General features: G+C 36.1%; 1 protein-coding gene across 8 annotated transcripts in view; it reads right to left on the minus strand.

Moving 5' to 3' along the window:
- The window catches only part of LOC142341870 (UDP-glucuronic acid decarboxylase 1-like), a 380,310-nt gene that overhangs the window by 24,445 nt on the left and 343,349 nt on the right, over positions 1-12,516 (minus strand). For all 8 annotated transcript variants that reach the window (XM_075393164.1, XM_075393165.1, XM_075393166.1 and 5 more), the window contains one exon: positions 9,703-9,792. In XM_075393164.1, coding sequence (XP_075249279.1) covers positions 9,703-9,792 — 90 coding nt within the window. The remainder of the gene's footprint in view (positions 1-9,702; positions 9,793-12,516) is intronic.

The raw sequence follows: 12,516 nt of genomic DNA on the forward strand, positions 1-12,516 counted from the left end.
TTACATCAACTATTGATTTTTGAAATTCCAACGACTAACACTGCATTTTTCAAATTCTTAAGAAACCCTTTGTTTGTCCGAAAATTTTTTATTCAGTATATTCAGTAACATCATAACATTCAGTAACAATGTTGTTGAGTAACAATGACGTATATCAGCAACAACATTGTGAAATTGCCTCTTTCCCAATTCATGCTATTAAATAGCTTTTTTTATTTTTTACTGATTTAAAAAAAACGTTTATTAATTTGACATTTATCCCTTAAAGTTTTGTTTAGACCATAAAAGTTCTCTTCGTCTGATCTGTCACTGAGTTGAAAGATCAGATCATTCACTCTCTTCTCTTAATGTTTTTATCTCCCTGAATACGTATCTGAACATATTAGGGACACAGATTTTCAAGAACTAACTTCCTTCAATATATCCTTTTTCAATTGTTTGCTATGCGTTTATGATAATGACTGCATGTCCAACTCCTATTGACAAAGAGAGAGGTTCCTTAATACTTTTTTGATAACTACTGTGAAAACTGCACTATTAGATAATCCGCACTCAATTCTCGCAACATCAACGCCTCCACTCTTTGTAATCTATCTAAAATTGAATCTTCATTTTGACTCAAAACCAAATTTTTCGATATAATTCTGGTATTAGCAAGCTCATCACGATCAGATCGAAATTTCATAATCCGATTAGCTGTTCTGAATATAATAAGTTGACAGCAATTTCTAACTCAACAGATTTTTTATTCTTTATAACAAGAACCTCAAAACTTCAAAAACCTTGAATTCTTGATAAAAGCCTCCCACGACTTACTCTTTTGGACTTCCGAATGAGAATTGCTCAGCAAATTAAAGTCAGACTTCATCCAATTTTTAACAAGGAAAAGTCAAATCATCAGACGAAAAATGAGACAAGCTGGTAGTACGAAAATCGCATAGAAAACAAACAGAACAAATACTATTGCTGTAAACTTTAAGCATTATGAGATGAATGCTTACCAGAGCAGAACTACAGTCGGACAAATTATTTTCGAACAACAGTCGGCGGCTTGATAAAACTCTAGCCTGCTTCATTACGGGGGTGTAGTAAGTAGGCTTGTCAATAGAGCGAACCTTAGAGCGCTGCTAAGATTTAGAAGTAAAAAAAATTAACCCATATTGTTAACACCTTTAGTACTAAACTGCTACGATTAGCAACTTAAATTCTGTAAGAGCAATTTAGATCACGCAAACTTCAAGCGTGAAAGAGTCCCTCAAATAGTTCAATCGCTCTATCAATTTATTTGAAAATTGCAAAACGGTCAAGTAAACATTGCTTCAAATTGCGTCAGAGAGCAATTAAACAATAGAATATTTACGATGAGTAATGAGCGCCAGTTTTTTTAAAAAAAAACAACTAAAACAAGAAATCAAGACCTAACTTCATCTAAATTCTCTAAACAAGAACAACTTATAATTGATGCAAACCAATACAAATCAGGTTGAAACATATACGGGAAAGACAAATGGGAAGCAATAAAACCACTATAGTCCCTAAAAATATTCAAGCACTACCCGGGCCCTCGAGTAAAAGGATCTCAGCGCTGAATCATTTCAAGTCTGTGATTTTACTCTGGGCATTACTACGTTCTTGTCAATTTTTAACCTGTAGTAAAAATTCAGAACAAAAAAGATACTCTGAAAATAGTCTGAATTTCATCTACACAGGTCATTGCTGAAAAGCGCTATTTACATTCTGAGAAATAGTACCTACGACTGAGAAATAGTCCATTTACGGGTACCTCCGGCTGAGAAATAGTCCATGTACGAGTACCTGCAGCCTGAGGTGCAGTTCATGTACGATTACCCGGAAGGTATAAAAAACTCGAAAATTGCAAATTTGCTCTTTATTTCATTTAAAGTTTATCAGATGTTTAGATCAAAAACATTTCCAAATGTGCTTATAATTATCAATAAACACCATCTCAACCCTTCTGGTTGCAAAACCAAACTTAGAACCAAAACACTGCTCTAAAAATTTATACGTTTTATTTTCACTCTTTCTCTCTCAGAAAAAGGACGAAAAAAACAACCGCTCCCTTTTCTATTTTTTTCAGCAAATTGAACTGAAAAAAATTGTCAAATGCAGCATTTGCAATCAGAAAGCAAATAATTGATGCAAACATTTCACTTACTTCATTAACGATCGCAACTCGAAAATAAGCAACAAAAATTTGTATAAAAAACAATAGGATCCTTGTCTTTCTTAACTATGCGATATCTCATAATTGAGTTTCAACTAAATTGATTTCATTGCATTTATTTTCTATAATGCGTCTTATTGAAAAACAGGCTCACAAAAATAATTGCAGCATTTTTACATTGATGCTTGGCTGTCCGAAAAAATTCAATCTGCTGAAGACAGCCTAGCTGAAACTCGCTGATTGATAATATCTTGCTAAATAAGCGCAGAGAATGATTTACATATTTTATTTAGAATATAAAGTGGTTTTAAATCGGTCTTGAATTTGCATTCTTCCCAAAGCTGCCAGCGGGAGTAAATAATTTCAGACTGCGAGTTGCCTTTCCCTTTGGGTGAAATCAAAACAGACGTGTTAAGGATATGGGTATTTTAAGGACATGGGCCTGCTACCAGTGATAAAATTATTAATTATAGAACACAGCAGCAACTTAGTGATTGCAATTAACCAAAACACCACAAAATTATTAGAATTGTTAGTGCATGGCCGTTCACTCGAAATAACATACCCGTATCTAATCAATGAAGCAAATAATTGATAAGCTGTCAGCAAGAACACAGAATACACGAAAAACTTCTAGCTACTGTAGATTTCAAAGGCTTTTCAAAATAAGTCACGCATGGGTGAAAGCACGAGAACTTTAAGAAATCCAGAAAATTTAAAATTTATTATATTTGAAGATTTTTGAGGTCGTTCCCAATACAGAATTAATTACTAACCATTAACATCGTGCGGAATAATTGATATCCTGTAGAAATTATTGCAAACGTGCAGAATCATTAAAATCGTGCGGAATCATTGATATCGTGCAGAATCATTGATACCTAGGGGAATTATTCATAACGTGCGTAATCATTCTCATCGTAAGGAATTATTGACATCGTGCGGCATCATTCATATCGTAAGGAATTTTGGACATCGTGCGGAATCATTGATATAGCGCGGAATGATTGATATCTTGCGTTAACATTGATATCCTACGGAATCACTGACAATCAGTTGAATTATTGATATCGTGCGGAACCATTGATATTGTGCAGAATTATTGATATCGTGCGCAATCATTCACATCATAAGGAATATTGATATCGAGTGGGAAAAATGACATCTAGTGGAATTATAGAAAGCGTGCGCGCGGAATCATGCACATTGTAAGGAATCATCGATATTGAGTGGAAAAAATGATAACCAGCGAAATTATTGACATTGGGCGGAATTGTTGATATCATACGGAATTCAAAACTTCGACCAGAAATTTTGATATACGGCGGAATTATTTGCATCACGCGGAATATAGAAGTTGCGAGGAATCATTGACAGCACGCGGAATCATGAAATTGCGCGGAATCGATTGCATGGTGCGGAAATAATCATATCGTTCGGAATCATTGATATTTTAGGGAATCATCGACATCCAAAGGAACTACTCTCATGGTTCAGAATCATTCACATCGTGCGAAATCATTGCTATCGTGCGGAATCAAACATTAGAAACCAGAAAAATTGATACAGTGCGGAATCAATGAGGTAAAACGGTATTATTGACATTTGGCAGAATTATTGATACAGTGAAGATTTATTAATATTAAGAATTATTAAAATTGAACTGAAATACTGGCATTATTGCTATCCCGCGAAATCAACTCAAGGCGCGGAATAACTGACATTACGGGGATTATTTTTATCGTGCGGAGTTATTGATATTGTGCCGAATTCTTCACATCGTAAGGAATCATTGATATCGAATGCAATCACTGATAGCGATCAAAACTTTTAATCCCGTGTTGCAAATCGCGCCGAAACAATGATATCGTGCGGAATTACTCACATTGTGTAAAATCAATGATATCGACCGCAATTTTTGATACCACCCGGAATTATTGATATCAAGCGGTATTATTTGTATTGAGCACAATTAATAAAATTGTGCGGAATCATTGATATTGTGCGAAAGCATTTATATCAAACGTAATTATAGATACTAGCCCGAATAATTGCAATAGTTCGGAATTATTCATATCGTGCGGACTCATTCACGTCATAAGGAACCATTGACATCGAGTGGAAAAATGATATCCAGTGGAATTATGGAAAGCGAGCATGCGGAATCATTCACATTGTAAGGAGTCACTGATATGGAGTGGAAAAAATGATAACCAGTGCAATTATTGACATTGAGCGGAATCATTGATGTTGTGTGGAATGGTTGATATCATGCGGAATTAAAAAACATCGACCAGAGAAATTGATATACGGCCAATTATTGGCATCACGCGGAATAATGAAATTGCGCGGAATCATTGACATCACGCGGAATCATGAAATTGCGCGGAATCGATTACATTGTGCGGAATAAATCGTATCGTACGGAATCATTGATATTGTGAGGAATCATCGACATCCAAAGGAACTATTCTCACAGTTCGGAATCATTCACATGGTGCGAAATCAATGATATCGTGTGGAATAATAAAAAAAAACAACCAGTGATATTGATAGTTCGGAATCAATGATGTAAAACGGTATTATTGAAATTTCGCAGAATTATTGATACAGTGCGGAATTATTGATATTAAGAATTATTAAAATTGAACTGAAATATTGGCATCCTTGGATTATTGCTAGCGCGCAAAATCAAGTCAAGGCGCGGAATCATTGACATTACGGGGATCATTTTTATCGAGAGGAGTCATTGAGAACATGCCGAATTATTCACATCGTGTGGAGGCATTGATATCGAACAGAATCACTGATAGCAATCAAAATTTTTGATTACACGCTGCATATCGCGCGGATTCATTGATATCGTGCGGAATTATTGACATCGTGTAGAATCAATGATATCGACCGCATTTTTTGATACAGCCCGGAATTATTGATATTAAGCGATATTATTGGTATTGAGCGCAATTAATAAAATCGTGCGGAATCATTGATATTGTGCGTAAGCATTTATATCAAACGTAATTATAGATACTAGCCCAAATAATTGCAAAAGTTTGGAATTTTTGATATCGTGCGGACTCATTCACATCATAAAGAACCATTAATATCGAGTGGAAAAATGATATCCAGTGGAATTATGGAAAGCGAGCATGCGAAATGTAAGGAATCATTGATATGGAGTGGAAAAAATGATAACCAGAGGAATTATTGACATTGGACGGAATCATTGAAATTGTGTCGAATTGTTGATATCATACGGAATTAAAAACATCGACCAGAGAAAATGATATACGGCCAAATTATTGGCATCACGCGGAATAATGAAATGGCGCGAAACATTAACATCACGCGGAATCATGAAATTTCGCGAAATCGATGACATTGTGCGGAATAAATCGTATCGTGCGGAATCATTGATATTGTGAGGAATCATCGACATCCAAAGGAACTATTCTCACAGTTCGGAATCATTCACATAGTGCGAAATCAATGATATCGTGTGGGAACAAAAAATACCAATCAGAAATATTGATAGTGCGGAATCAATGATGTAAAACGGTATTGTTGACATTTGGCAGAAATATTGATACAGCGCGGAATTATTGATAATAAGAATTATTAAAATTGAACTGAAATATTGGCATCCTTGGATTATTGCTAGCGCCCAAAATCAAGTCAAGGCGCGGAATCATTGACATTACGGGGATCATTTTTATCGAGAGGAGTCATTGAGAACGTGCCGAATTATTCACATCGTGTCGAGGCATTGATATCAAACAGAATCACTGATAGCGATCAAAATATCGCGCGGATTCATTGATATCGTGCGGAATTAATGACATCGTGTAGAATCAATGATATCGACCGCATTTTTTGATACAGCCCGGAATTATTGATATCAAGCGATATCATTGGTAATGAGCGCAATTACGAAAATCATGCGGAATCGTTGATATTGTGCCAAAGCATTTATATCGAACTTAAATAGAGATACTAGACCAAATAATTGGAATCGTTCGGAATTATTCTTATCGAGCGGAATTATCGACATCGTGCGGAATCCTTGATAGCGTGGAATTTTCGATATCCTGCGAAAGGATTGATATCGTGTAGAATCGTGTTGATTTTGGACCGCAATTATTGATGCCGTGAGGAATCATTGATATCAAGCGGTATTCGCGATATTGGAAATTGTTGACTCAGTGCGGGAATTATTGATATCGTGCCAGATCATTGATTATGATCGTATTGAATGATACCCTTCGGAATCATTGACATCAAGCGGTATTCGCGATATTGGACAAAGAAAACAGGCAGCCTTATTGATATCGTGAGGAATCATTGATATCAACCGTTATTATTAGCTTTGAGCTTAATTATTGAAAGTGAGAATTTATTGCTATCATGTGGATTCCCTGATATCGACGGGTGATCATCGATATGGAAAGAATCATTGATACTAGGGCTAATCATTGCAATCGTCCGGAATTATTGATATCGAGCGTGATTATAGACATCATGCGGAATCATTGACATTGCGTGGAAAGGTTGAGATTGTGAGAAATCTTTGATATCGAGTAATTAACGAATTATTCGAGCCATGCGGAATTATTTACATCGTGCGGAATCATTAACATTAGGCTGAATCATTGATTCCATGCGAAATCATTGATAGCTAGCGAAATATCGATACCATCCAGACTCATTGATATCAAGCGGTATTATTCACATTCAGCAGAAATATTCATAAAATGAGTAATTATTGACATCATGCGGAATCATTGATATCGTGCGGCACGATTGACATCGTGTAGAATCAATGATATCAAGCGGTATTAATGATACTGAGCGCAACACTGGATTCAGTGCACAATATTTGATATCGTGCAAAATCATTGATAAAATGCGCAATCAACGCTCAGAATCATTCACTTCGTGCGGAATTTTTGATACCGTTCGGAATTATTGATATCAAGCGGTATTATTGGTATTGAGCGCAATCAAAAAAATCGTGCGGATTCATTGCTATTGTGCGAAAGCATTTATATCGAACGTAATTATAGATATTAGGCCGAATCATTGCAATCGTTCGGAATTACTCTTATCGAGCGAAATTATTGACATCGTGCGGAAACTTTGATATTGTGGAATTTTTGATATCGTGCAAAGGGATTGATATCATGAAGAATCGCTGATTTTGAAAGCAATTACTGATGCCGTGCGAAATCAGTGAAATCAAGCTGTATTATCGATTCAGTGCGCAATTATTGATATTAAGCGAAATCATTGATATCAAACGTAATTATAGATATTAGGCCGAATCATTGCAATCGTTCGGAATTACTCTTATTGAGCGAAATTATTGACAACGTGCGGAAACTTTGATATTGTGGAACTTTTGATATCGTGCAAAAGGATTGATATCATGAAGAATCGCTGATTTTGAAAGCAATTATTGATGCCGTGCGGAACCAATGAAATCAAGCTGTATTATCGATTCAGTGCGCAATTATTGATATTGAGCGACATCATTGATATCAAACGTAATTATAGATATTAGGCCGAATCATTGCAATCGTTCGGAATTACTCTTATCGAGCGAAATCATTGACATCGTGCGGAATCTTTGATATTGTGGAATTTTTGATATCGTGCAAAAGGATTGATATCATTAAGAATAGCTGATTTCGTAAGCAATTATTGATGCCGTGCAGAATCATTGACATCAAGCGGTATTATCGATTCAGTGCGCAATTATTGATATTGTGCGAAAGCATTTATATCGAACGTAATTATAGATATTAGGCCGAATCATCGCAATCGTTCGGAATTACTCTTATCGAGCGAAATTATTGACATCGTGCGGAATCTTTAATATTGTGGAATTTTTGATATCGTGCAAAAGGATTGATATCATGAAGAATAGCCGATTTTGAAGGCAATTATTGATGCCGTTCGGAATCGTTGACATCATGCGGTATTATTGTATTAATGATATTGGACAGGAATAAACAGAGTGGCATTATTGATATCTGCTGAATAATTTATATCAACCGTTATTATTGGTTTTGAGCACAATTATTGAAACAGTTCGAAGTTATTGCTATCATGTAGATTCCCTGATATCGACGGGCAATCATTGACATTGAAAACAATTATTGATACCAGGGCTAATCATTGCAATCGTCTGGAATAATTGATATCGAGCGGGATTATAGACATCGTGCGGAATCATCGACATTGCGTAGAAAGGTTGAGAAATCTTTGATATCGAGAGAATTTAACGAATTATTCGAATTATGCAGGAATCATTCACATCGTGCAGAATCATTCACATTGCGCTGAATCATTGATCCCATGCAAAATCATTGATAGCGAGCGAAATATCGATACCGTCCGGACTCATTGATATCAAGCGGTATTCTTGACATTCAGCTGGAATTTTGATAAAAATAAGTAACTATTGATATCGAGCGGAATCATTGATATCGTGCGGAATCATTGATATTGTGCGGAATTATTGCTATTGTTGGAATTATTGATTTGAGGCAATTACAAGCCGTGTGGAATCATTGATTTCAAGCACTATTATTAAAATTGAACGGAATTATTGATACAATGCGGAAAAATTGAAATCTATAAGAATCATCGAAACCCTGCCGAATCGCTGAAATCGAGTGGAATCATTGATATTCGTTGGAATCAGTGAAATCGCCTGGAATCATTATCATGCGCAATCATTCACTTGCTTGATCGGAATCAATGATGTCGACCGGAATTATTGATACCGTGCGAAATCATTAATATCAAGCGGTATTATTGACGGTGCGCGGAATAATTCAAAACGTGCCGAATCATTGATATCGAGTGAAATTAATATTAGGCGGTATCATTGAAATCGTCCGGAATTATTGATATCATGCGATATCGATAAAGTTAAGCGGTATAAATGATTTTGAGCGGAATTATTGATACAACGAGGAATTATTGATGTCGTGCGGAATCATTGATATTGTTAGAATTGTTGATATCGACTGGCTTTATTCAAACCGTGCAGAATCATTGATATCACACGAAAACTATTAATATCGTATTCCCACAAACTTCCGCTGAATATCTCGAACAACAATGATTTCGCATGATGATAAATATTTTCCTGCGAAGTCAGGCACTGACTTTAGTTTTTGTCAAGCAACGTTTTTGTGATACCATCTCTACAACCAATTTCTTGAAACACATGCAAAGACCATGCAAGTTTGTACATATCGTGACGTTCAGGTGATATCAAGATCCTATCAACATTATTCCCAGCTTCCTTTTACTGAAATCATTGCCAAGAATCATACACGACCTCTTATGACTACAAAGAACTGTAAAGGATCTAGTATGACTAGTGAGATACATTTATGACTTAGCATAAGTGCTAAGAATTACATGCTAAGTAAGAATACCACATTTTATTTTTTGAGCAGCCTTGTTTAAGCGGAGTCAGTTTATATATGAACTTGTCTCACCGAATACGGAGATCCATGTGTTCCAACTCTCCTCTCAGAGGATCCACCACATGTTTCTGAATCGTGTGTTTGAACTTGTCCGATTCCACTCTGAAATAATCAGTCACATTGAAGCATTTAGGGAACTTTTCCGGTATTGCCCCCCCCCAGCCACGCATATCAGTCGATTTACATCCCCCAAAAATTTACATTTGCCTGATTATAACAGCTTTGCTTTATGGTTGATAGTTTGTTGTTTACTTTATTAAAGCGAGAAAATTTTTGGCTCACAGCCATTCATATACTATAAACGGGGGGGGGGGGGGGTTAGGGTGCAAAATTGCGTGGGGAAGGGGAAAAATAATAGAAAAAAAATCCGCATTTACAAAGGCCAACATTTCCCACTGGGCCCACTAAATCTAGTCTTTGATTCATCCAAGGCATCTGTTTCCTTTATCAGTACCAACGTCCTCCCCGAGCAGGGACAGGGGCAGGGGCTTAATTCTATTGCAGCCTGCTTCAGCCGGGTTGGGGTAGTAGTGGGGCAATAGGTTTACCAGGAGGCTTTTATAATGTGGAGCGTAAACAGACTATTGTCGGACAAATTGCTCTCAAACGACAGCGGGGAGGCAATTTAGTCTAGAGGAGGCTGCAGCCTAGATAAATTTTCATTGGCGCAAAAAAGGCTAGGGTCCTTGTAATGTCCCACCTTGCAATCCCTTTTGTTTTAGCAACAGACTTAATTTCTGAATAACAGCAATTTATATCGCGCAAAAACTCAACAAGTCAAGCGTGAAAATCACTAGAGAAGTGAAATTTGAAAAATGTTCTAGAACAAAGCACAAAAATTTTAATTTTTTTTTCATTCAAAAGGGATCTCTTCCGTTTGTGCCCCCCCCCCCTTAGTGTGTGCATATTATTTGCATCCCCAGAAGCAGGTGCAATATTTTTACATAATGTCTTACCATGTAAGGACACATGATCTGTAATTGGGGGACCATTACGTACTGGGGGGCACAAACGTAGTTGAACCTAAAAAAGATATACACGTGTACAATAATTCCTTCGAAATTCGTTCAAGAGTAACTAAAAATGAAAACTATTTCGGCGCGCTTCTCAATGACCTTTCAATTCTAAACTGACGCCAATAGTGTTCGTCAGCGTAAAATCCGGAATGCGAAAACAATTCAAATCACACAAAACAGAAAAAACACAGCAGGCAGATTGCCAGAAAACAGCCACAATAGCTTCGTAGATTTGCTGTCTCAAAAAGTTAGTTCAAGAAACAAACAAAAAGAAACTTTTTTTTAAAATGCTGAGCTGTGGTATTTTAAGAGTATGTTTAACGTATTGCTGATTCTATTAACTACCATTAAATACCCTTTAGTTAAGAGTGACACACTTTTATTTGACCTTATCAGTTTGAATTACAGTAAAGAAAATTCAATTTCAGAGTGAGGACGTCATTTTTGAGAGTGAGGTAAGTCAAGTGTGACCAATAATTTAATTATGCGAATGAAAAAATCACTTTCCACTAAGAGTGAACAATGACGTCACGCACGCAATTCAGTTGAAGTTGTATCAACGGAAAGCAGATTTAAAGAGGTGATTTTTACGTCATATGGTCGTATCAAAAATCCTGTTAACAAAATTAAAAACAAAACATAGCCGAAAGAACTCCAAAAACAACTTGAAAAACTCACTTTTAAAATAGCTAATATCTTCTTGCAGAAGACATCGAATCAAAGGAAACAACAGTGAAGTCAAAGAATAAGAAAATTTGCCAGAAAAAAATAACATAAAATAGGAAAATTCAGTTTATTTTTAATGCAGTACAAGTGCGCATACAAACAAAAACCGTTGTTTCAAGCATTGAGAACTACTTATTCATCCACAAAATATCAGTCAAGCCCTTATGAGCACACAAACATCTCTATTTTTGAAGAAAAGGAGAAATATGAGGAAGGTGTAAAAATTGCTCAATTTGTGAAATTGCATAGAAAGAGATACCTTTGTAGCAAAAAAAACTTGAATCCTTTGTAGTAAAGAGAGTCCATAGGCATGAGGCTGTATTTCAATTACCAATAAATTCAATAAAACGATACATTGGGCAAAAAATCTCCAAAAGAATAAAAATCAGCAAAATAGTTTGAAACTTCAAACTAATTAACGAAAAGGCACAAGAATCTATTTTAAGAGAGAAAAATCGTTTAAAATCAAAACGATAACCCCAATAATATTCGTAGAAAAAAACTATCAGTCAAAATGTTTAATTTTGCGATCCAAGCAAATTCTCAGTGCCGCACTATGTCCAATGATATTAATTGCAAAATAAAAAATCTAAGGAAAACAAGCTAAAATCTTTATTTTTAGCATCTGATAAGAAGCAGAGCTGATTAGAACTACCGGTCTCAACTGATAGGAGAATTCACGAATGAATGCCGAGAATAAGGACAGAAACAAAAACACATGAAAAAACAACAGACTAATTCTTGATTTTCGGAAGTTAAAATCAAATTAAAAAAGGAATTAGAAAAACAATTACATTTCCTTTGTTAGCATAAAATCAAATAACTATCTTCCTCTATAGATTAAAATGTAGAAACATAGTTCAAAGATTAGAAACAGTTGAAAATTTTGCAATAAAATTGTCAAAACATAACCGACTTACGTCGGGCGAATTGCTCTCAAACGACCGGCGAGCGGTTGGCTTGGTCAGTAGCTAGCCACGGGAGGGGGGGGGGTGCACGGGGGGCTGATGGGGGCAGCACTGGGTGGGGGGGGGGGGCAAAAGCGCGGTGGGGGGGGGGGGGTGGAGCCAATAGTGGGGGTGGA

Source organism: Convolutriloba macropyga, chromosome 6 (assembly GCF_964194025.1).
Source record: "Convolutriloba macropyga chromosome 6, txConMacr16.3, whole genome shotgun sequence".
Lineage (NCBI taxonomy): Eukaryota > Metazoa > Xenacoelomorpha > Acoela > Convolutidae > Convolutriloba > Convolutriloba macropyga.